The sequence below is a fragment of the Bombus flavifrons genome, chromosome 1 (genome assembly GCF_040668555.2).
Source record: "Bombus flavifrons isolate JBK064 chromosome 1, iyBomFlav1_principal, whole genome shotgun sequence".
Classification (NCBI taxonomy): domain Eukaryota; kingdom Metazoa; phylum Arthropoda; class Insecta; order Hymenoptera; family Apidae; genus Bombus; species Bombus flavifrons.
In genome coordinates, this window is record NC_138442.1 from 3,997,741 (window position 1) to 4,025,247 (window position 27,507).

Here is a 27,507-nt window from a genome sequence, read left to right on the forward strand (position 1 = left end):
GGCTGTCAAGTTTCAGCTCAGGTGAGCGTTCCCCTCAGAGACACACGGTTTACAACGTTCGAACGTTTATAAAGATTTCTGTTCGATTCGCATCGAACCACATCGACCAATTCAGGGAAAACGTACCAGTGTTACTTTCTCGATCAAACGGTAACCTAAATTTTTCGCGGAACGTGCAGCTCTTTTACCTATTTACTTCTGTTAATAATCTGAAACGAATTTTTCGAGCGTTTCTTATACGGTGACGATCGCACGTGGTGAAAATTTCTCGCTGAATTTCTCGCGATCGTAGCGTTCAGTTTTTGCGTGGAAGCTGTAAAACTGTGCACGGAAACACATTTGACGCGACGCCAGTGAACTCTTCGCGAGTATTCTCGGAAAAGAAGAGAAAAAAGAAACAGAACGATCGTGGCGTTCGCAGGGAAAACAACACGCCAGTGGACACGCTACTGGTCATGATGGCTTTAGGAATTACAATTACCGTGGTTCACTGTTGGCTGTGATGTGACATTGATACAAGGTATTTATGTATGCGAGATTAGCATGGTGTTTCTATTTATTAGCATGATGTTTCTATATATAGGATCAAAAACTACGAGAAAGTAGAATGGGTTAATGTTAAATGAAGTTTATAATAGCTTGTAGGATGACTTCGAACGGATATCAACGGATTTTAGAACGTGTAATAAAATTAAAAAACAAAGAATCGTTAGTGCACGAGACTCTGAAATATCAATTCTAATAGAAATTGTATTTAATTTTTTTACAGAAAAGACTATTTACTTTATTTATTATATATTCTTGTACTGCGAATTTTTATGAACTTATGTGAAATTTAATAATACAAAAATGTACAGAATGCATACATATATGTAATATACCAAAATATATGAAACGTTCAGAAAAGGATATACGTTATAATAATTTTTAATACTACTTATGTTCTATTTCGTTAGTTATGTCTATAAAAATATAAATTTGCATAAAAATTCGTAATCTAGATATTTTATATCACAAATGGTATATAACGATGATATCATAATATAAAATATCTCCATGAAAATAAAATTGATGAATAACAAGCAATGAAAGCAAAAGAATTATAAGAATAAAAATAAAAGGAATAATAGAAATAACAAATAACAGATAGAACAGAAATGACAAATAATGCAAGGAAGAAATATAACAAATTTTTTTAACGTTTTAGCTCCTTAAATAATTTGTATTGTATATATTTACCACAATATATCCAGTAATATATAATAAATAAATCTAGTAATACATATGAAAAAATACACACACACATATATATACATGATTATATATATATATATATATATATATATATAAGTTTACTAATATATGAAAATGATTAATTTAAGTTTAAACAAATTTTGGACGAACGTAGAAGAAAAGGACTATAAAAGGCATATGTCTCTTCTTTGAGGTCAATTACATATTCTGAAAGTTTACACAGAATTGAATTAATTATCGTGGTAATAATTCCATGAGAACTATTTTACTTGATGTCTATAGAATTATATTATATGCTTGTGTAATATCCATATTGAACGTGTTGATTTTTATACCAATTATTACTGTAACTTATATAAGTAATTTCTTATAAAGTATATATTATAATTTACATAAATTGATATTGAAATAAGTAAAAATGTAATATTGTTTCGTCTAATACGGAAAAAATACCAAAGTAATGCGCAAAAATTATATGAACTGAATGTTATTGAAATACATAAATAAAGAAAATTGCATATTGTTTTACCGAAGTACAGGTAATACATTATAATAATAGATATATTACTTGAAATTATTTCACATAAGATAAAACACACAAATAACAATTTCCATGAATTAAAAATACCTCAAATGCCTCAGTCCGTTCACATTCTTGCAGATAATATTAAATATATATGGAACTAATCCTTGAAATTTCATTCGTAAACACAATGTTTAAAAACAGTATTTAGCAATACAAATTTATTAAAATAGATAAAAACTAAGATAAAATGTAACTAATATATATACTACGAGTATATGTATTAACGTACGGTTTATTTATCTCTAATGAGATATATTAGATATAACAACAATTAACAACAAATAATAGAAGGAAACGTGCTAGGCAGGTTTGCATCTTGAAGCATTGTTTCAAACGAATATCTATAAAAAATTGAATCAAAGAGTCTTTCCAACTCTTTATGGCGTTGTATACATGGCGATTTTCATTTCAAGCGTCGCGTCGCGTCGTGTCGCGCCGTCACACAAAACGTTGAATGAGATGTATCAATTCACTGATCGCTTCGTAATGTTCGTTGAAATCGTTCAGAGAAAGCATCATCCGCCTTTATGTAGGATTATAGGCCTTCTAATAAACTTTCGCACATATACTTAGGCGAATAGCCGTGAATACGTAAATGAAAATTGTATCGAGTGAAAAATTCGCGTGTAATCTAGTTACAAAAACTCTTAAAAAGGCGGCTTTATATGGCTGCTTGGAATGTAACAGTAAAAAAGAGGAAAAAAGAAGAGAAGTACAATAGCTTATGAAAATATTCCCATATTTCTAAATACCTAAATATTTCTAAATATTTTAAAATTTCATTAGTATGAAAGCCTAGTACCACCGATTGTGTGTGTTAGTAAAGTCGAAACGATTCTGAAAATGAACATAGAAGTTAAAAGATATTTAATGTAAGTAAATAATTCGTAATATAATTCGTACCATATTAATAATGTATTTTATAAAAATGTTTAAATTATAATTATAATAAGATAATATAATAATATTGTTATAATAATATAATTATTATTGGCATAAAATAATATGATATAAATTATATTATATTATATTATATTATATTATATTATATTATATTATATTATACATTTGTTGCATACTAATTTTTTATTAAATGTTTGCAGTTATACATCTTGTGTGTTATGTACATTTACCGACTGAGTTTAAATTTTACAGTGTTAATAAAATTTCAAAATATGTTATATAACACATATAATCTGTGAATGAAAGTTTTTTACGATAAATGTCCAGATACTTCCGTGAGCCACTGCATATGGTACGATCTCGTTCAAAACAATTGGATCGCCAATTCCAATAACATCGTAGCTCTTTGTATGATATCCGATACGTTGAAAGTTTTAACATGCTAACGTGCGTGTTAAACATTCAGGAATTTAGCGGAATCAGAATTTAGGCCAATAGAAAACAAGATTAAACTACTTACAGCGACAGAAAAAGAGAAGCGTGGTGCCAAGCAATTTAAAATTTAAATCAAATATAACCGTGCCAAAAGCATGATATTTCCTTCGCAGCTAAAGATTGGTTTATTTTACAGAAATAACAACAACTCGTGTCAAATTTTTTTAACTTTAGTAATAGAGAAGCTAAATTCACCACATGATGGAATAGACAATACGAAAAAGATACCTCGATGTATTGTCGATTAAAAATTAACTAATTGTATAAAAAAAACCTTTATCATAACATTCACAACTTCATGACTTAATTAGGTATAATTCTCCTGCGATATAATTAATTATAGACATGTGCACTTACAAGAATTGTGTACTTTTGTTTCAAAGAATTGAGATATTGGCGGAGATCAAAGATTCTAGCGTATGATTTTGCTCTCCTGATGAATGATAAACATAGGCAAGAATTATTAGATTGTTTTGTTAGAAGAAAGATTTTATCAATTTCATTATTAGCGCAAAAAATTCACAGAAAGGACGAAGCAGTTGTATATAAGTACAGTGTTAACAGTTGAATAAAGTAATTTTCAGCACCTAAATATGTGATGCTTCAATTAAAGTCGTTAGTTTTAAATTAACTGGCCCAATTTTTTATAATAATAATTATAGATGGAGATTTGATTTTATTTTGCCTGTAAATAATTTCAAATTAAACTTATTTAAATCCATTAAGAGTCATGCTGTGAAATAACGCATAAAAGTTGCGTAAAGGAAAATTCTTAAAATGCGTAAATGGAGTAACTAAATTCTACAAAAATCAGATTTCTGATTTTTATAAATAGTAGATAAATTCTAGGAAAAACAGACAAGAAAAACACTGACATAATTTAAAAAAGATAGTTTATCACATTTTTATGAATACTTCGTTTTTTACAACCTTCGTGAAATTGTTGGATCTAGGTGGAAAGGAAATAATAGAAAACATATTAAGCAAATCTTTGGAATTCCCTTTCATAACCACAATGTTGAGAAATAGAATTCAATAATGTAAATTAACTGAAATATCGCGTTAGTTCAACTTCAATAATTAGATATCACCTCACTATTTCAGAAAATTGCGCCTTTAATTAATCTATTAAATTAGTCCTGTTCATAGTTATATTAATTTATACTATCCATTCCATTTCTGTCTTGCTTAATCCAAATATCTTATCTATCATTTCGAAACTGAAGGAAATTGACGTTTTATTATTTCTATCACCATCTTTGTTTTTCTTTGTTTCATGTACAATTTACATTTAGTAATTATTTCATAACGTCCTACATAACGTTACTTAAAAAGGTAAGAAAACTAGGAAACTTGAAGTATTTTAACATACATACATATGCATGTTTAGCTATTGGAAAACTGAATATATTAATGTATCTATATAGGAAATTTAAATAAATAGAAATGTACAGAATGCACGTATTATGCAGACATATACAAAATATGCAAAGCGAAATATTCGTTATAATTAGTACTTGTAAGGAGAAATCTTTTTATGTTTCAGTTCCATTTCTTTAGTATTTTATATAATTTCTGTTCACAGAGGAATATAAATTTGCATAAATATTTGCAGCCTAATAATTTCATTCATCTGTTATTATTCTTCTATGCTAGAAAACTAGAGAAGTGAATGTTTTGAGAAAATAGTTTAACTGAAAAGGACAAGCTAACATAAATACTCACCTTGCTCTTGCAAAATAGATTATAAAACAACAGAAGTAACTAAAAGAAAAGGGCAGTGAAAAATCATTGTCGTTTGATGGTACACGAACGCAGCCAATAATCCGTAACCACAGACGAGAAGAAAAAGAGAAGCAAAAAGATACAAAACGTTCAGCCGCAAAGACGTAACGATGAGACCTTCGCTGGTCCAATTACCATCGTAAAATTACAAAATCGATAGGCTAACTGTTTTTCGAGCAAAACGACACAATTTATGCAACACGAAAAATCGTTTTTTAAGATACTCACCGGGCTCGTAAAATCGGATGCAAATGCATGGAAATCCTACGAATCTCTAGAATTCATTTTTCAAATCCAATTTCGAGAGTTACGATCGTTCCCGGAGGCCCGTTATCGCAAATTGCACTCCGTTGACTGTACTCACCGTAGCGAGATATTAAAGAAAATAACAAGGTATTCATACCGTGACTGATTCACAGCCGGTATATTTAAAACAATTTCACGCTCTTTTCTCTCGAGCAGATTCGAGCGGCGAATCCTCAGTCTTTAATCGCTACTTACTTAATTAAGTCTACTGTGATCTCTGAATCTTTGTTGGAGGATGGAGGAAAAAGGCATGATATCTGTATTTTTGCGGATATTTTATTTTCAAATCACTCTATGACTAAAAAGGAATACTTCAATATAAAATAGCTGAAAATGGAAAGGACCTGTTAGATTCAGTCAAAGGTGTAATTATGCCCGTCAGAAGTCAAACTGATCACTCTATGTTTGGACAGTTTCTCGGATTCGTTACATTACGTGATTAACGTCTACTTCTGGAAAAGTAAATTAAAGTTAAATTACTTACTTCCATGCAGTCATTTACTACAAGAGAGTGACATAAACGCTAGCAAATTGTAGAGTAAATTTAAAAAATAATGTTTCGATTTCAAGTTTCATCATCATTCTTTTCTGCTTTTCAATTTATGGAGTTGGTCAGTGTAGTTTCTCGATTGTTAAAGCATTAAAAAATAATAAATAAATAGTATTTTGACATTCTGACAATAGGTACTTTTTAAATTATTCAGCGGATAAAAAATTATATGTTAATCCCAAAAATAATACAGAAGGGCAATTGCAACATGTGAGCAGTCGTCAATGTATTAGATTTTAAAACTACTGCTCCGTAAAAAAATGGAAAATATGATTCATCGTGCTTTCTCCTGTGGTCTTGATATATCAATTCTGCTCTTATCTTAACAAACAAAAAGACTTTTAGTGTTCTAAGAAAGTTTTTAACATAGAATGAGAAACTTAAAGTGAGAAATTGAGTATACTAATAACAATCCTTTCATAATTTGCTCAATCTTGTGATATTTCTTAACGTTAAAAAAAAATACTATTGGGTTGAAAATAATCGAAGGAATGCAGTAAGACTGGATGCAGTTGACGAAAAATAGTAAGAAGGTAGCTAGAAAACATTTTCTGTGCCTTCTAAGAAACAAGTCTTGATAACGCGCGCATCAAAAACAAGAAGAAACGAGATACATATGTACTATCTTTCGTTCATCGACCAAAATCGTAGCCCACAATAATGAACACATTTACATGCAGGATGTGTGCAGCACGTAATTAAATCGAGTTACTCATCGCTAAACTGGTTAGGAAACTGTTTGTCCATTTAGAAAGCCAATTCGTACTTTGAGCAATAATAGATGAATTATTTAACACTTTCACGAAATTATCACCTCTGGTGCGTGGTTTATTGTGTGCGTACGAAAGAAATGTGTGTCGATGACCCACAAGGTTCTCAAGGTTCGATGGACAATTACAGTTTCGCGGAGCGTGTGATTGGTATTGACACAATAGTATTCGCTATAATAACATAACGTATAGTATTGTATGGTATGTAGTGATACAAATTTTATTCGTAATAAAAGTAATTTTATGTAACAAGAAAACTAAAACAAAGACACATATACTTTTTATGTTTGACAATAAAATGTTTTAATATTTAATTTAATAGCTAAATCTTTTAATATTTTTTTATCCATGAGGTATTCATATCTTTATTCCTATTGCTAGACTGTGGATATTTATGTGCAAAACACAGATAAAAAATAGGTCGTAGGAAAAAGAATTGTTCATCTATCAAATATTATATTATACTCTGAGTATTTTACATATCTTTTCATATTATGTGCATTCTATGAATTATTGTATCTTCAAGTTTCTCACAAATGCATAAGTATCCGTAATCCATATGTCACTGTACCAAAGTACTTAAAGGATGCAACTTTATGATTACACATATTTTCTTAAACAAATGAACTAATATTGTTAATAGAACGTCATAACTCACGCGTTACATATTACCAAATTTTTTCTACATACAACAACGCCAATAAAACAAGTGAAATTCTACGAGTAAATTTTACAAGTTAGAAATCAACTCCTGATTGACGTAAAACTGTAAAATTATAAGAACTGCTTGACCAACAGAAAACTATAACTTATAACTTGTAATTTGTCAACTATTGTTTGTCAACTGTGGTTGTCTACTATTAAGTGTTACATAGTTGGTAAATTATGGTACAAGAAATCCCCGGCCATTCACCTGTCGCTACACATATGATTCCTAAGATATGTTACTGTCTTCAGCATCTTAATATTGCAATAAGATTTTTGCAACGAACCATATCTTGTAAAATTTCCGTTCGTGATTTAAAGCACTTGTGCAGAGACCACGCGATTTGTTTTAATACTCCACCGTATGTTAATTATTAAGAATGCAGACTGAATTTAAACTAAGCTCATTTTGTTTCAGAAAATTCACTTAAATTAGCGAGACAGTAACAAGAAATAATTGTCAAGATTTTACATAATATTGGGTTGGCAACTAAGTGATTGCGGATTTTATCATTAGGTGGTATTGACAAGAATCGTAAGCACTTAGTTGCCAACCCAATAGAATCACTTATTTTAACAGAGGAATTATGATATAACTGTAATGTAGACTCCTCAATTTATTCAGTGAAGAAACTCATCTTTACATATGTAATTACATAAAATATTAAAAATAGAATTTATTGTATTCGTTAATATATGACTTGGCACTATTTTATTTAGCTATGATAAAAGAGATCTTTTTTGCTGATATCAGTCTTGTATGGAAATTGAGAATTACTAGATAATTGCTATGAATAGAATGTTTGATGCCATTATAAATAGTAATATAATAATAAAGTTAATAATAAAAAATAAATAGAAGATAAATAGAATATTATTTAAGAAATACAGACACGTAATATAAGCATCACTTTCGTGACTTTATAAAAATTTAATCAGTAATTACTTGTATGTTGTTTCCTAGGACTATAATACATTTTCTGATAATGTTTTAATTTTTCTTCCTCGGAAAATTGTTAAGATTTTGACAAATGATTGGACTGACTTCAATTTGGAATTGGATTATGATAATTAGAACAAAATTTAAAAAACATAAAGACATGGATAATATTAACAGTTGTTTTCTAGAACTGTGTTTCAATTTATCATAATCTTTTAATTTCTTTCTCGAAAAATTGTTGAAATATTGACAATTGATCGGTCAATGTTATAAAATGACTGCTTTGATGAATTGTCTTAAGCTTATCCTTTACACTACTTTAACAATGGCCGAAACAAATGAAAATCTAGCGATGTTAAGTCTAAAAAATAGAATAAATGACGTAATAATTTCCAATTATCATTGTCTGTAAACGATCGCTGACATAACAAAACAGAATCCCTTTCCATTTCATTAATATCGATCACTTTTGTATTATTACTACATACTTACAATTCTTCTAATTGCTAACTGCAAAATATCAACTTTGTCATGAAAATTCCAAGGGCGTACAAGAAACAAAATTAATCATGAAATAACCAGATACATGCGATTAAAAATGTATTCCGGTTTATCGTCTCCTCACATCGTTCAAAAAGAAAAAAAAAGGTCTGAATAAACATCTGCGATCGATGTCGTTTAAAACTTATCGCGTCTAATTACCATCTAATGACCATTGATTTATTCGATCGAATGAATTCTATATTTCTTCGAGTAGATCGTAGTATTATTGCACTCGTGCGCGATACTGTTGAATGCGATCGATCGAACGTAACTCTTCGATCACAAGGCAGTATACACGTAGTAGTAACACTAACGGTATCTAATTACGACGTTGACACAATTCTTGAAGCATCAAATCGTTTCATATGAATGAGCGTCCCCTTGTGCTAAAACTGTGATCATCTAATGGGAAAAACGCTCCTGTAACGTCAGCTAATCGTTCCGTAATCTGTTCATTTATTCCACCGGAGGATCGTACGTATCATCGTAAGCCAACAATTCACAGTTCACACGCGAAACTAAACGGTACGAAATGTCATTTTTATGTCTGGAAATGTCACGTTAGAGCAATAGTGGAAAATATGTATACGGATAAAAAGGAAATAAATGTAGTATAGATTTTAAACTTTCACGATGATCAGACGATATATCTGTGGTCCTTCGGCTTTTCAATCGTATCTTTATTAGCGCGTTGCACTTTGTTCTCGCGTTTCGTGAACATTCCAGCTTTTTCACTCATTCAAGCTTGACCTGAGTATATACGTACTTAGTACTTATAAGTATGTATCTGCGTATCTCGCAAATGTGATAAAATTATTCATCAATTATTCATCATATTAATAAGTCTTAATATTGGGATCGTGTTGGATAGCTTGATCTTAAGATGATTGTTCATGCTATACGTGTATGAATTTTTTACTACATATATACGTTCGCAGTAAATATCTCGTAACATTTATATACACTTTCTAATTGGTTCTATATTTTACCAATATAATTGTGACGGTTGTGTCTCGTTACAGTGCTAATTAAATTTCGAAATGTTTTATATTAAGACATAATATATACATAAAAGTTAGCTAAAGTAAATATAATGTTCAAATACTGTACTTATGCACTATAGAGGAAATAGGCGACCATCGAAAAATGCAAATCAAAATCAATGTTAAGTAAATATCTGCCTCGACTTATCAGATATCCGCCTGCATAAATTATAAAGAACAATACGATGAGAAAAGAATAAAAAGGAAAACTCATATTCTTAGATGTGAAATGTATACGGTATATACGTGGCAATGTCAGATCACTGTCTGAAATCGTTCGGAGAAACCTCGCTCTATGGATAAAGAAGTAGCTACAGCTTCTTTGCTTACGTTCTTCTACTTCTTTTTATCAGGTTTGCCTCTAAGATGCAACGAAGAAGATTATAAACTACTGCGTAGTAAAATCACCTTGTAGTTGAAGCAAAAAGAAGATTTCTGGCTCGCTCTCGAGTTCGTTCGCATTTCATAAAAAGTGAAATTGCATTCAGTGGGATTGACATAATAAAGAGGGAACTTTTATGCGTTTATGAGAAATCTAAAGACGCAACGATGCAAAATACATGGAAAATGTGTAAAGTAGCGTGTGTACTTGTTAACGATATTTATTGTTAGTAGATGAAACAGATTTCTATTTAGATTCCATTTATTTGATATTCCATGTATAAAAATATAAATTTGCATAAGTTTTGTTGCATATGATAAGCTTATATTGATAACTCGTGGTTCTTTGAAGTCGTATCCAATATATGATATATTTCGTGTGTTAAAAAAATTGCATTAGTCATGCGAATGAAGAAGTTATTAGATATAACGGAATTTCAAGACGGGTAGGATATGAATGTTTGATGTGAAGTAGAATGTCATTTCGTGCTGCATATATTATAATTTAAATGACATGTCGTATTATTGGTACAAAGTCCTCACACATTCCTCTATTTATTAGACAAAATATGAAACTTGTCAACATGGAACAATTAAATTTTCAGAATCATTTCTTCAAAAGCAGACCATGTGTGACCGAAATAAATTAGTTTGCAAGTTACTTGAGAAGTGTTTTCACGACTGTTAAATAAAACAATATTTGCAAAATGAAAACAATCAAATATTGCAACAATTTTTATTTTATTCGCATATTTTTCTTAACTCATTTTATATTTTATATTTTAATCTAATGTACGAAAACAACAATTGCTATAAGAAAATAATTTGCTTCCAATGCAGTGATATAGAATACGTAAAGACGTAATAGTTAAGTACGATAAAATACAATGATACAGCAATAAGTAAATAAAAATAAATTTTAATATGTATGCATACGTAACTTCCTATTCCGTTTCAAAGACATGAAGAATCGTTTCGCATATTGATTAGTGTTATTTGCGACCTTGGACTTTTCTTTTCAAGAATCGCGATGAACATATAAAACAGTAATCATGAAAGATTGTTGTTATTAAAATGTTAAAAGTTGTCCCTGAAAAAGCGAGTAAATGTTGCAACTTCGTTAAGAAGTAGAACTACCTAACCGCCACATGTTTTCTTCTCTTTTTTTCTCATCTGTGACCATAATTTTATGATTATGTGGTAGCGCATACGATCAGAAATGCTGAATAAGAATTATAATTACAAAACTTGAATCTTGCCGTCATAAAAAAGACGAAAAATGCCTGACGCAAAGAACAACTTAGAAAAAGCTGTGTCTATGCGACCGTTGAATAAGATCTGAAACGATCTAGAAAGATCTAGAATCTTCGAGTAGTTTCATAATGCAAATCTATTTTGGTCCAAAATTTAATATCGTTGCCGCTGTTCAAGACGCTGCGTGTCGTTAAAATATTTTCAATTCGTACAACGATGTACAAATAAGTAATAGACGAAGAAGGGATTATAATTCATTCTAATAATTTTCCGTGTGATGCAAATAATTATTGTTTAAATAAACAAATTTATTGTTAAGAATCAGTCGTATCTTCTTACGATTTGCAACCGATTGTGGTGATATAAAAAGCGCGTTGATTGCAATACAAATATTCTGAACATGTAATAATCGCAGCTATTGGTACTGCCATTGCGTATTTACACCATAAAATTTACGGTCATGTAAATATAATTATTCTGTTGAAATCGATAGGTTCGAATACGAAGATATTTTTTTTGTAAAACCGACCATCGAAATCGTTCAATCCCTTCATATCGAAAGACGAAATATCTCGCCACGCAATATCCTTTGTGATACGCTCTGGACGAGATATCTTGCAACAGAATGTCGTTTATGCGATTCTTTGCACAAGATATCCCGCGACGCAATATTCTTCATATGATACTTTGAATGAAATAACTCGCACGGGGATTAGGAATGTTAAATAAAAAAAATGTTTTATTTCGACAAGCAAATGATTTTAGTTTTCTGTTATATGACACAGTACAAAGCGTGGTATTACATAAAATGCCAGGATACAGTGACCGATGAGCGACATCCATATATTAAGTTGTCCTAAAAGTTTCTTTCGTTTTAGAAGAAAATAATAGATGCACAACATTTTTTGTTTTAATGCAAACGAAACGTGTCCTACGACAACTAGAAGACGATCGAAGATAAAGATCACAACATCTGACAGATTAGGTTTCATGTTCGTATCAACATAGCTAGATAAACCAGCTGCATGCAGATAGCGAAGGACATTTTGGGACAACCTAATAAATAGAAAGCGCCGTATAAACAACATTGAGTTGTAAAAATATTTCGCCTAAAGCTTGTAATAAAAGACATTACGTGGCAAGGTATATTTTATCCTTCGATACGAAAGAGTTAATGACTAATGATCAAAGTACTAATACACAAGATACGAAATAGTTGGTACTTCACTGAGAATATGATAATGAGTGATAGTAATGATGACTGTGAAACACAATTCTGCTTATCTAACTTAGGGATTTGTTACTGATTATCAAAATTAATAAAAATTATTCATGCGTGCTGAATACTGCTTTTGAACGATTTTGCCCTTATTTGTGGTACCTCCAGTTTATATTTTAAAGATAATCTAATATTTCAGAAATTATTGAATTTGATATATCCTTGGTATATCTTAATTATAAAATTTATTACTTTTTAATTATTTATTAAATTTACTAGTTATTTTAATATATCTTAATTATTAAGTTTAATATATTATAATTAATATAATAAATACGTATGATTTTAGAAATAATTATAGCTTAGAGAATATAACTTTATTTTCTTTTCGGTCAATCTTCTGTTCAACCAATCGTTTAATAGATAGAACATTGTTGACAAATATTACTCGCATGAGGAATAATTAATCATAATGTCGAACCATTAAATTATGCTAATACAAGTAAGTACACATTACGACGAACGGCATCGAGCATCGATAATTCCCCGTTTTAATTTTATCTCTATCAGAATGACATCACATTTCTATTGTTTCTCCGAGAAGTATCATTTTTCACCTAGGATACGCTAATCAAAAGAAACAGATAGACCAATTTATTACGATAACCGGTTATGCAATATATCAGTTATACGACATGTGAAGTTGTAATAATTACAGAATGGCAAACGTATTATGTGTTATTTACACATTATTTTTTAACTATGTCATACGGAAATTACAAAAATATTATACTGGTAGATCAAGTATCACTCGAATATGCCTGATGTAGCGCTAAATTCGTTCGACATTACGCGTAAAGTTTGTATTATTAATTTGAATTTTTTATTTTCAACTTTAATTCTACGTTTCTAATAAGTCGGTGAGTTAAGTCAAAAGAAAACGATTCAAGATTCCGATAATAATATCTCCAACACATGTATATATCTATGCAACATTATTCTATTTTGCATCGTATTTTGTTAGCGAAGGTAAAATTAGTGTTTAAATAGCTTTTTGCGCAATCGATTCTTCGATGAATGAAATACCAGTCGAGACTTGAGAAACTTCATAATGTCGTATCAGTATAGTTGGTAAATCCTTTTGACATTGATACTGCTGACTTAACATAAATATAATATTATAGTATTGTATCACTAAAAATAAAATAATAGCAACGTAATATGCTGTAGAAAGATTTTAATTAAGCGTAACCATTGATACAGTTCAATTTACGTTCTTTACAAGTTTCTGTAGAAATTTGTTTACGTTGTTAGATTATATTTTATTTATGTATTCTTTCAGTATTAATATATACCTGTAGCTTATAGTTAATTATTTCGTGCAAGCTGCAGCTTACCCATTTTTTTCTTTTTCTTTAGTGTTTTAAGTAAATTATTAATGTAATTACTAGTGACATCATCTCCTGCATGATACTGTACGGTAAAGCATTATGTATGAATTTATTTATATTATACGTTATTATGGTTTTCGTCTGCCAAAGCTCTTATAGCCACTAGATTACAATGGACGGTGTTATATAATCTGTTCAAGCATTTCAGTTTTATAATCAGTCAATGTATGATTATTCTTATAAGAAACAATTTTCTATCAATTCCTTTTTATAAGAAAAATATCATTTCTTTTTCTCTATTTATTAAAAAAAAAAGATATTTTTCTTGCAAAAAGAATTAATAGTAGATTGCTTACCGCGGGAAAAATTAAAAAATGTTTAAAAAAATTGATGAAACTAGCTTAACTAATAATGTGATAATGTAATAGTAATAGCCTTAACTCTACCTTTAATTTTGCTTGTACGTTTTGTACAATTGTGTAAAGTTACATGCAATTGAAGATAGTTGAACATATTGGGTTGGCAACTAAGTAATTGCGGATTTTGTCATTAGATGGTATCGACAAATTCCGCAATCACTTAGTTGCCAACTCAATAGTTGAGTTAGATACAAAGCTGAATATGTAATTATTAGAATTATTAAAAATGTAATGTAAAAGTAATTATTAAAAATGTATAAAGTATTCAAGGTACAGTGCTCGTGATCGCTATAATAATTAATAACTGTAACAAACCGTCGTTTTCATCTTAATTGTTTTCGTGAAGATATGAATTTGCATAAATATTCACAATCTAACAATTATATGAAGAATTAAAAATTGTTGATAGCGTGAGTTTAAAATTGCAATATTTTGCCATTACTGACCCAGAAAAGAGAAACAAACCGTAGATGAAAATGTTAGATTTTCGATAAAAAGTAAATCACTGATCGTGTGCAAAAATGCGTACAAAGAATTGTATTGCGCATACTATATTTCATGGAATTGTTACTGCGAAAGTTATATTTGTATCGATTTTCGTAAAGCACGTTACGAAATGTTTGTGAGCCAGCGAAATTTTACGCGGCTTATGTTTTATACTCTTGAGAAATACACTGGCATAATTATTTTTTCGATTACATTTAGCTTTGCATTATAATCGCTATAATTGCTATAAAAATATCATAATCCTTTGTACAAGTCATTTACAATTTCTCTAACTCTGACTAGTCTCTGATTCAATTATTCGTGTTTGTATAATAAAACACTAATTTTGTTAATTAATTGTTGGCTGAATGAAAAAATCAATTAACAACTAATTTAATTATTTTATTAAAATGAAAACGTCCAAGTATTTCGAAAAGTTAGAATATTAATATCGCGTATTGAACCATTGGAACGAACTAAAAATTCCCAGTATAAAATAAATATCATAATTTCTTCGTTACAATAAATTTAAAGAAGAATTAGATGATATTCTGTAAAATCAAATGTATACGACCGTACAGAGTGCATCATTTTTATCATCATATAGTAATAAAAGAAACTTTATTATGTTAACTGTAGTAATTGTAATTGTAATTATTCCATTTATTACCGCTTCGAGCGAAATTCTCTTAATAATTTAAACGAAAAAGATATATCGAAAGCTATTCTACTCCTTCGTTTAGTTTCGAGAAACAATCGAATAAAAAACGCAAAAAGGATCCAGAGGAACGAAAATAAAGATACATGAGACAAAGGAAAAAGGCGATGCAGTGTGAAAATAGATATCCTTGAATCCATCGTGTACGACGAAATTCAACTCGGCAAAATGTGCAAAAAACAATGCAAAGAACCGACAAGAAAAAGCGATCTTAGAAAGTTAACAAAAAGAAAATCTAACGGTACGACGACAAGGGCCATGAATTAATTAGGCGTTTTTATTTTTTTAGGGTCACCACACGTACGAACTCAACAATGGAGTGTCTTTGAGTACCACTCGTGCAATTCAGCTTCCCTTATACATCGATATCTGCCGGAGAAATCATAAAATTGGCGAACTCTCTTCAGCATAGAAAAACTACTCGCAAACATGTCCAGGTATAGCGTCCAAGAGTACGACCTCGAAACTGGAAAGCAAGTCCGGTTAACCGGATACAGCAATGCTGCCTTCGAAGATCCATTTCGAAGCAACAACAACGATTTTGATCAGACTGCTGAACTAGAAAACAGACTTAGCAACGTCCACGTCTCAAGCCAGGGTGACAAAAATATGAACAATGATGGTAAGTTTGTGTAATTTATTCCTTTACGGCGTTAAATCGACATTACGTTGCACGAATATATGGAAAACGTTAGTAGACGGTGGATATTTATACGAATCAATATTTTCATAAATACAGCCAAGGAAGTAGGACGTACAGCGAAGATTTGTTTATCGCAACGAATTTAAATATTCCGACGAATACTGTTATTTTGTATATTTTATATATTCTTGCATCTTATATGTATTTTCTATGCTATTGCCAGCTTAAATCTTCCGTAAATGCATCAAAATCCACGGTCTATGTAGAATGGAGCGAAAATCAATCCTCACGATTTTTCAAACACTTCCGACAGTCGGACAGGAAAATGTATGGAACGAAAGTTAATCAGCTTCCAATCGACTGCAAACTGCAATACCAGGAGTTTTCGAACAATGTTTTACTTCCATTGAAAATCGAGGTTACCTCTATTTTTTAAAATGAAACAATACATTTTTTATACAACATTTGAAGCATCGTTTTAATTCTCTGCGAAAAGATATTGAGATACTTAATTGGAAAAATGACTAGTTTAAAGGATATTTTAACTTTGATATTGTGAAACTTGTAGTATGGAAGACAAAGAAAGATGGCATAGTAATTTTTGGTTTTATATTTTACTTGTCTTTCGTAGGGTAAATTTTACAACGTTAAAGTTAAAATATCTTTTAAACTAATTATTTTTCGACTCAAGTACCTTCATACTTTTTTGCAGAATTAAAAAATGCATCGAATGGTGTATAACAGAATGTAATATTCCATTTAAAAAAATAGCTATGACCTTGACTTTTTATCGAAGCAAAATCTTCTTTAAAATTCATAGCATTGCAATTTGTAGCCGATTGAAAACTGATTAACTTTTTTTCGAAACATTTTTTTGTCCGACTATTGGAACTATTTGAGAAATCGTGGGAATTGATTTTCTCATCACGCTGTATATTAGACTTGTGAATTTCAATTTGCGTATAGCAACGTCTGAAAGAATCGCAGTGATTATTTTATATAATTACAATTGGAAAGATTGCAGTAATAAGGAAGTAGCTACACCTGCTAGTAATTTGAATCGAGTAGATCAAAAACCAACTCAAAATCAATCAAAGTTGGATCACTTTTTAAAACGTACTCTAAATTCACATTTGTTTAATTCCGAAGCAATTGAAATCTCCATATAGAGATTATTTTGCAAAACATTATAAGTCACCTATTATTCTTAGTAAAGAATTTGTATACTTTCGGATATGAAACCTATACCTTTCTCTCTCTCCCAATAAATACGATTTAAACATTGGATTATTCTGCCTATCGTTACAAATCCTGCAATTATTTTCATAATAAATTTTAACACGAAGATTTTCAAGGTTACTTTCTTCCAACGTGATTACGTTGAAATATCCCACTTATGTGAATTAAATCAGATAACTTAATGCATATAGATCAAAATTTCTACAGAATGTTACTTAGAGTATTATAACGCTATCCTTTTATTCGAGATTTAAATTGCAAGCAACAATTAAATTGCTGTTAATACTGTCAGTTAGTTTTTAAAAAACTGATTCACTTGAAAGAATTAACTTAAAAATCTTAAAATATAATGAAATGTACATTCTTTCGGAAGGATTGCAGACATATCTTTATATCCGTTAAATTAGCGGCTATTTAAAAAATATAATACCTTTAATACAAATATAGTAAATATAACAATATTAAAGTATAATATAACGCCCCAGGCGAAAACATGAAGTTTTAATTACTGTCTGTTTAGTTTTTTCATACTAAAATTATTAGCTCTGAATAATCCTATAGAATTATTTCTGAACAGTATACACCAACAGAGCATAGATTCATTTTTTGAAATGCTTTTTCACGCCAATTACAAAGACAATTTTTCATTTGATTTGTTTATGTTCTGTTTTTCGTTTCATTTCACAAACTGTTGTTTTGCATTGCAAGAAAAATGTATTGAATTGTTCGAAATTTCCTAACGATGGAACACCCAAGACGGGAACTCTTGTATAACGCAATTTTTAAAGTACAGCGAAATATGTAAATTCGCATTTTTGTACAAATCTTTATATTGATATGATCCAATGAAATTTGATTTTACATAATTACAACGATGATTAAATTTTGATTTACATTGTCCCTTTAACGTATTAAAACAATTAATGTCTAAATGCTATCTTTTTTTTAATTAAGTACTTTAACTGCCATTATTCGTAATTGAAATTTTTAATATTTTATTATACAGAATGCGAATGTATTTATTTTGTATTTATAATTAGAGCCTATTTTACTTTATAAGTGTCTGATATACACATTCTCCTTAAGGTTACGGTTTGGCTGAAAATGAAATAGTCGAAAAATTCAAGCATCAATATTTATCAAAATAAGATGGTAATCTATATCAGATCTATAATTTTTAAAATGTATGATAGAAATATATAATCGGGAATTATGTCCACGATATTAATTTTAAATTCATTAAACTTTCGATTATCTGGATACTAATTCGTATATAATACTTTATTTAATTATTCTCCTTTATCCGGAAATTTTATTCAGATAATAAATAACTATAGTACATATTACCGATTTATCAGACTGAATTAAATCATTGAACTAAATCAATCTTCTAAAGAATATGCTGGGTTGGGAAATTTGGAATCAATTTTCTCTTACATCGTACCGTACCGTGCTAGTAATATTTATTAAACATTTTTATTAATAATTTATTCATCAAAATGCTTCGCTATTTCATAGTCGCTTCTTTTACGCCTCTTGCTAAGAGGCAACAATATTTAATGGAAATTGCAGTATATTACATTCTTTTATGATTATATAATTTACTATCCTGTATAAAATTCTCAAGGTAAAGGAAAATATAGGTATCAAACACTTTAATCTAACTGAAGAAAAATAATTTTATATGGCTGTTTGAACAAAAAGTTGGAATGAAATTAAAATTACGATGAAACGCCTTAACATTGAACATATAAAATATTTTTAGACATTCATGAACGTGAAAATAAATCGCACTAGTGTAATACTATCTAAATATATATAACTCGTGTGATACTAAATAATACATGCAATTGTAAACATTAAAAAATATAGATATCTCAGATGCATCTCATGAATGAAGAATGAAAATATTTTTCTAATCAACAGGTGATCCGCAGACATTTTATAAATTGATCAATTATTTGATCAATTGGCTGCATTGATTAATTAAATGGATTAGCTTGCTGTATAGCTTTGACATAAGCCTTTATCTTCATTATCTCACAAAGTATTTATAGTCTTGAAATTATTCATCGACTGGGAACTAAATTTTTATCTAGCATAGAACAAACGACAAGCACTAAAATAGATTTTCTAAGATACCGTTATTTTAGTACATATATACGTTTACATATTTATAATGTTTAGCTACAACCATAAAAATCGGCATTGGATTTAATAGTGTCTAATTTGAATGAAAATTCGATTTGCAAATATACACAAGGTTTACGACACTTTTGATCTTGAAATTATTCGAATGAAACTATAATAACTATTCGTTCGCCAAAGTTGCAAATTATTCCCGTTACTTGTACTTAGGAAATGACTAAACTACAATAAAATTAGTCACTGAAACTGTAATTATAACAGTGTTTGATAATGTTATTATTCTCTTCGTTACTAATATCTGTTTTAAATACTATTACAGTACCATCTGTTATATAATAATATCTTTATTCCTCCTTTTTATTTGGTTTTATCATTTTTCTATCAATAATAACATTTTCATTCTTCCTTATTTTTTCACTCTTGGTATGTATAAAAAATATCATATTACTGCTAAAAAAAAGTATTCGCTCTTTTCTCGAACAACAGACATGTTCTTGTAATCTTTCTTATTAACAAGAATCTTTTAATGCCCAAAGTCGATCCATCTCAGTCTGGGTATAACGTCCAACTGAATATTATAAAGCTGTTGCCTGATAATCACAGTTCTATCGAAGAAAAACTCTACACAACGCGTGACGTGAGTAAATAATAGGACAGATTACAGATCAATGAAACGAGATAAATCTCTGTCAGAAATGCAATGGAGGATTATTCCGAAGTATGTACTTACACAAATATAATAGTGTTTAACAGCTGAAATTCGTATTGAGGAATATACCAATTCTATTGGTTTGGCAAGTTATTGCGGATTTTGCCCATACCACCTAATGACAAAATCCGCAATCACTTAGTTGCCAACCCAATAGAATTGGTATATTCCTCAGTACGAATTTCAGCTGTTAAACACTATTAGATTTGTGTAAGTACATAGTGTATGTACAAGTTTGTCATTAGGTGACATGAGCAAAATCCGCAATCACTTAGTTGCCAACCCAATATGATCGAGAGAAAAATGTTATATAAAGATAGAGGTCGTTTAAAATTAGAGAATAATACCTCGGACTCTAATATTACAAATTTTCTACTGCTAGATCACACTTTAATATTAATTCCCCTTCTATAAAAAATAGCTCTGCTATTAAATATTAAATTAAACTAATATCAAAATTTTTGAAACAAACTAATCTTTCCTAAAGATTATAAAACTCAGCTTATGATTTCAGCTGAGACGCTAACAAGCAATGGTTGATCGAACAATTGTAAACAATCAATTAAAAAAGATATATTTCAAACGACATTGGACTTTTATACGGTGGCTCATTTAAAGTACTCGAATACTTATCATAGAAAACTTTCATGTATATATATATATATATTGTATATGATATATAAAATTTAAAACTTCACTAGCACTGTAACGTCAAATGATTGTCATGATTACATTGACCAAATTTGAAACCAATCTGAAATTATATATAAATGTTACAAGATATTTACTGCTAACGTATATGTAGTAAAATAATAATATATACAGCATAAATAACCATCTTAAATTTATAATAAATGTTAAGGAATATCGATGAATATTAAAGCTTGTTAGTATAATGGATAATTGACTGTTTAAATACTTTTGCGGTCTCTGCGAAATACATACATATTGTATACATACTTACATCAAATATTCTGTGCTTTTATGTACATTTTCAGATTTACCTCAAATTTTGCCAATATAATCATGATCTCAAAATGTCTCGTACAACACACGTAATATATTTATAAACCGTTTTTACAAGTGTTTGAATACTTCCGTGAGCTACTGTACGTGAGTAATTTTGAAGAATAAAGATATATGAAACAAGTATTAATTTGCATTAATGCAAAGAATTGTTTTATTGGAATAAAACGAAATCAAAATGTGATTTCTGTATTAATAAGTTAAATTTTTTAGTTTTCTTCTATCGAAATAAGATATTAAACAGCCAATTATTATAATCTATTGAAGTTTTACAGCATAATGATCGCAAGCTCGTTACTGTACGTCAATTTCGTACTTCTACTATAAACATTTAATAAAACTTTGACACGCTAACACGTTCACGCGTTTACTGTGCTGTATGCTAACGCTACTATTGGGTTGGCAACTAAGTTATTGCGGATTTTGTCAATATCACCTAATGACAAAATCCACAATCACTTAATTGCCAACCCGATACATACAAATTATGTTCATACAATGCATACGCTCCTTGCATGTATATTAAATAATAAAACTCTACATATGTGTTTGACATGAGTTATTATGCCCTTTCTCCTTGCAACTTAAATTATTATATGCCTATTCATAATGCTTTAATTATTATATAATATATATTATATAATATATATAGTGTAATATATTATATTATATATATTACCTGTGCCTAAACCTTATCCTAATAAATAGCATAAATAACATTTTCTATATATCCATACATATATCCACAGGATACACTGTCAGAGCTTTGATTAAGAACATTGAAACACCTTATATAAGATTAAATTTTCCAATCAGCGGACCACATGCGCATATCATAAAAGTCGCCGCTCAACAGTCGCAAAAGTATCAATAACGATCCGACAGCTTAACGCGTGATTACATCAATTAAACTGAAATACTAGCGTCAATTCTTTCATATGATATAATGACTGCGATTACACACTTATCGGTTCAACGAAGAAAACCGCATTTTGTAGTATCGACTAACGACGTAATCTGTAAAAATTATGAGAACAAAATCAACTTTACGATGTTCTGCGGTAAACTTGCAACAGTGTATTAACTTATAAACAGGAAGTACGAGGGAATAGACGTGGAGAAACATGTCGTTAATGCGAAAGGAGAATTCCTAAGAGATTGAAAAGGGAGAAAAGAATATTTCATACGTTCACTTTTGCGGTTGAGCAGATGCATTTGACTCATAATACTATCCGTATGCATAAATTAATAATGAGAAATTATTTCAAGGCGCGGGTTCTTTGAGTTTTCTGACTCATTTCGTGACCATTTGTGAGAGAATGACGTGTATGAAAGACTATCACGTATTTACCGAGGTTGCGTTAATACTCGTACGTGTAACTGCAATTATCATCTCGGTTGAATCAACTACGATTTGCATGTTTTTCGTACAACAGATTTTATTCTTTGATTCTTTCTTATTTCGTGCTTTCTTTCACTTTAATCAACGCCATATGAGTTAGACGTATTCATAAGTGTTAAATCTCATCTTACTATTTGCCTGCCATTATGGATATTTCACTTTATTTTGATATTCTACTAATTGTAGTCTATTTAATAACAATTACTGGTTCCTACTTTGTAAATCAAAGTGAAGGATTTATAATCAATTACAATTGTTTACTTTCGTAAGCAAACGAAAGTTTGGTTACATAGGCTTGATTTATTTATATCTCATACAAATTTACATTGCACGTAGGATATGAGTATGTATAAATAGAACTGTATTAATTTATATCAGTTTATAATTATTATAATTAATATATACAATACTTAATTTTATTATATATAATACAATTATATATAATACAGTAATTAATATATACAATAATTTACGTTAATTTGTACAATATAATCTATTATTTCTTATATTTTCTTTGTTTTTATATGAAACAAGTGCAATATGGAAAAATCTTATTAGAGAGAAGTAAAGTATCTTAAGTAAATTATCCGATGCAATTTTTTTATAGACGAAGAAGCTAAAAACATTTTAAAATCATGGTATCTGGAAAAATAGAATCTTACAATTTGCATACGTAAATGTCCTTTACATTTAATATCTTCTGTTGCACAAAGCCAATTTTACTCATGAGTTAAGAAATAGCAACACATATGTATTATGAATCAAGCAGATGTTTGAAATGTTAGCCTATAATTTCTATTAGTCTCATCCTGTATACATATAAATGTTATCATTAGATAGATATTATTTAAATTCATTATTCATTTACATATATTTTTACAAAGTAAAGTTTTATTATTTACAAAGTATCCAGATAAATGTCAGTGACATTTAGATATACACTTCATATAATAAAATTAATATTAAGTAATTTTGTATTAAGTGTAGAATTATAATATGGACATTAGCGTACGCATACGAAAAAAACCTGGTTGGTTTAATCGCGTGTGTAAGTTATTTAAAACAGTTTATTGAACAATTTGTTATTCGTCGGATATTTCGTAATTTGTTTTCTAACATCGTGGAACAGCTATTTGTGGTGTAACTTTTTGACTTATACTAACACCACAATAGTATTATTGACATTATGAAGAAAAGTATTCACATAAATAAAAACTAGACAACAGAAATTTTTAAAGAATCTATGCTATTTATATGGATAGAAATTGACATAGAAATTGACATAGAAATTGATAGAGATAGACAAAAATTAGGAAGAAAAGTATTTATATATGTAGATAAAAACTGAACAAGAAAGTCATGACAGATTAAAGCAAGAAATTAGCGCGACCACTGCTAATCGAATTTTCATTGCTAGACTGCAGATCTTTAAGTAATTTTATATTTTTATGAACGTAACATGTATCTCCATATAAGTGGAGATTCGTTACACTTGTATAACAAGTATTTTGTTTGTTTCATCTATTTCTGAATATTACAGTTCTTCACTCTAAAATTCCTCACAAATAAACAATAAAAAATTACTTTTATTGGTTCTTCGGCATTCGATAATATTCTCAATAGTACGTTGCGCTTCGTTGCAAACAATCCAGTTTACTTGTTCAGGGCAGACCTGAACTGGAATGTTCACTTCATTCATGTCGAAGTAAAGCGTAACGTACTACTTTAAAAACACGATGAAATCCCGAACAGCCACAAAGATTTCATCTAACCATCGTGGAAGCTTGAAATTTAAAATATTTTTATATCGAGTCTATTCCTATATTACCAAAGCTTCACATATGATGATGAAAATATTTTTATATCACGACTGTTGCTATATCATACAGTTTTACGTATGAAGACCATGCGAAGAATATACGACAAGCCTATTTTTGTTGGTTTTCTGGCTGTTACATGACTCGATGGCTAGAAAGAAGTATTTTAACGTTCCAAGACATAAACTCTTTAAAAACAAGAGATACATCCACAGTATTTTGTAAAAAACAAATAATACTAGCTTATTTGTTGTCTTAGTTCGATATAATTAATATTAGCCTGCATAAAATAAAATAACATTATTAATGTTCGACAAAATGACAAAACATATATACATACAACCTGAATATCTTTTATTTTGAATCTTTAAATCATTTTTCTACGAACAAGAGGGAACGTAACTCATCGTAATTTTCACCTGTGGTCGTCGTATGTATTTTATATAAATTATTACTTAAATTAGTACGAAATATTAATTCGAGAAAGCTAACATGAATTATTATGAAACTCTTTCTCATTGTTTCATAATTTTTATTTTTCCACCTGCGTTCAAGTCAATATTACTCACACATCGTACACGTGCCGATTCGAATACGAGACAAACGTAATGAACGATTTAAAACATGCGATTGTCGAAGTATCGCTGACAAACCCGATAAATTTCTCAAAAGAAATCCGTAATAAGAGTATGTAAAACAAGATATATATCTTTTGACAAAAAGAAAAAAAATACAGTTTCACTAGCATTGTTAGCATCCTTTCAGACAAAAGATTTGCATGTTAAAGCGCGTACGTAAGCACGTGATTGTTACCGCGGGTAATTTATCAGATTGATCGTTATCGATGCCAGTATTTTGTCTTAATTTATTCCTGTCTTCGTACACTTCGTTGGGAATTTATGAACTGTATTTTCCTTTTCACGTGCCAAGCATTGACCAAATTAAGAAATTCACGCTACCTTCTACGTATCAAACGACTCACGTGTTTAACTTATTACGAAAAAGGAGGACGTATATATATATATATATATATATATATTCGAAGATCATCGTGTCATCGCATTCCACAAATCATAGGGAATAGTTAATTCGCCAAAAATTGTTCGATTTGAGAAAGCTTGGCGCCTGAGGAATTTAGAAATACGATGGTAAAAGTGTGCAAATTGACGAGAAAAAGATGATAGAAACGATGTTGTAATAAGAAAAAGTACATGTGATTGAGATTAATTTTTGTCAATGTTAAACATTTAACACCGGTATAGTTTATAACTTCAATTTCTATTTGCTGGATTTTCCGATAATGCGCGTGCAATTATTTGAATGAATTTTCTTAAAATATTTAACGATAAAAGATTATACAAAGGAATTCACATTTATCCCAGAACCATATCTTAACGAGTTAATAAATGCTATAATTCACATATGATTATTCAATTAATCGTTTGTTTACTAATTTAGATAAGTTATTTCGAAAATAAGTACATAATTTGCTCATTATTTGATCGACACTTTAGATGTGTTTAGAAGTGTGTTTGTTGCATATGTGAAAATTTCAGGGAAACGTGATAAGTCATATTCTTTAATATATTTTTCAGAAAAGCAATTTTAAAATTCAGCACCATGTTATATCAAAATAAACTATAATATATTGTCTTCTTATTTTGTTTTAAAGCTGAACAATCACATTGTTTCTTGCTCTTCATAGTCTTACAAATATTCCTTATCATAATATTAAAATATCGAAGGTATTAAAATACTGCTTTCTTTAATAATTGTATCTCCGATTTTTATAAAATTTCGACAACTTATGAGCTATTCTTATGAGGCTTATATTTTTGAACTTAAAAGATCATTTTCATTCTCAACCATGTCACTCTTTAGTCATAGAATGACATTAAAATCAAAAAATAAACAAAGATGTGCTTACCATATTTCTTTTCCCTCCAAACGCGATAGAATAGTGCAAATTATGAAGCATAAATATTCATTTGTATCTTCTAGGAACGTGCTACAATCAATAATTTTACTATAACTTCATGACTAGGAATTTTTCAATGACTATAACTTCTTGATTAAAATTTCCTTGGCAACATTTCGACTTCTAAGAAAACATCTTGTAGTAAACAACCAACGTAAAGTAATCACAATTTCACGCTCGATGTTTCATACCCTATGTAACCAACTCGTGATTGAAATTTAATAGTTTCAGAAAAATGTTTCTAATTTTCATTTCATTCTTTAGTATGACAAAGATGTTTATCTATATTTTTATGTATCTACATTTTTACGAGCTCGATGAAATATCCCAGCCAGATAATTGATAATGAATTGTTATACATTAGAAATTTATTGAAAGATCATTGTAAAAATGTCAAGAACAACTTATCAAGAAATAATAACGGACAAAATGTTTACAAGTGGCAAAAGTGACGAAGAAACGATTTAATTGGAAATATACGTCGATATCTTTTGAGAAGAGAAAATTTTATTTCTCGTCATTTGAGCTATCCGGTATTATAATTAGCAATAAAAATATTAAACAAGAAAAATATATTTTAATATACTTTTCAGGTACGATAGAAATGAAAGAAGATCAGAATCAATTTAGCTAAATTGCTAATCTTCCGTGAATAAAATAATCCTTAAAGTAATCCATTAAACGAATGTCTCAGATATCACAAACATTACGATAATTTTACTTTCATGATTGTAAATTTTCAAATTACAAATTTTGTTTAATTTTCAATTAGACTAAGGAATAAGTCCAGAATTGAA

At 29.4% G+C, this 27,507-nt stretch overlaps 1 protein-coding gene across 2 annotated transcripts in view; it reads left to right on the top strand.

Annotated features, from left to right (window-relative positions):
* The window catches only part of LOC138184462 (sodium-independent sulfate anion transporter), a 38,632-nt gene continuing 11,125 nt past the window's right edge, over window positions 1-27,507 (top strand). The window contains exons 1-2 of one of the 2 annotated variants that reach the window (XM_069122463.1): window positions 1-21; window positions 16,038-16,370. In XM_069122463.1, the coding sequence (XP_068978564.1) occupies window positions 16,178-16,370 (193 nt within the window). In that variant the 5' untranslated portion in view covers window positions 1-21; window positions 16,038-16,177. The other variant, XM_069122453.1, reaches the window with a different exon arrangement.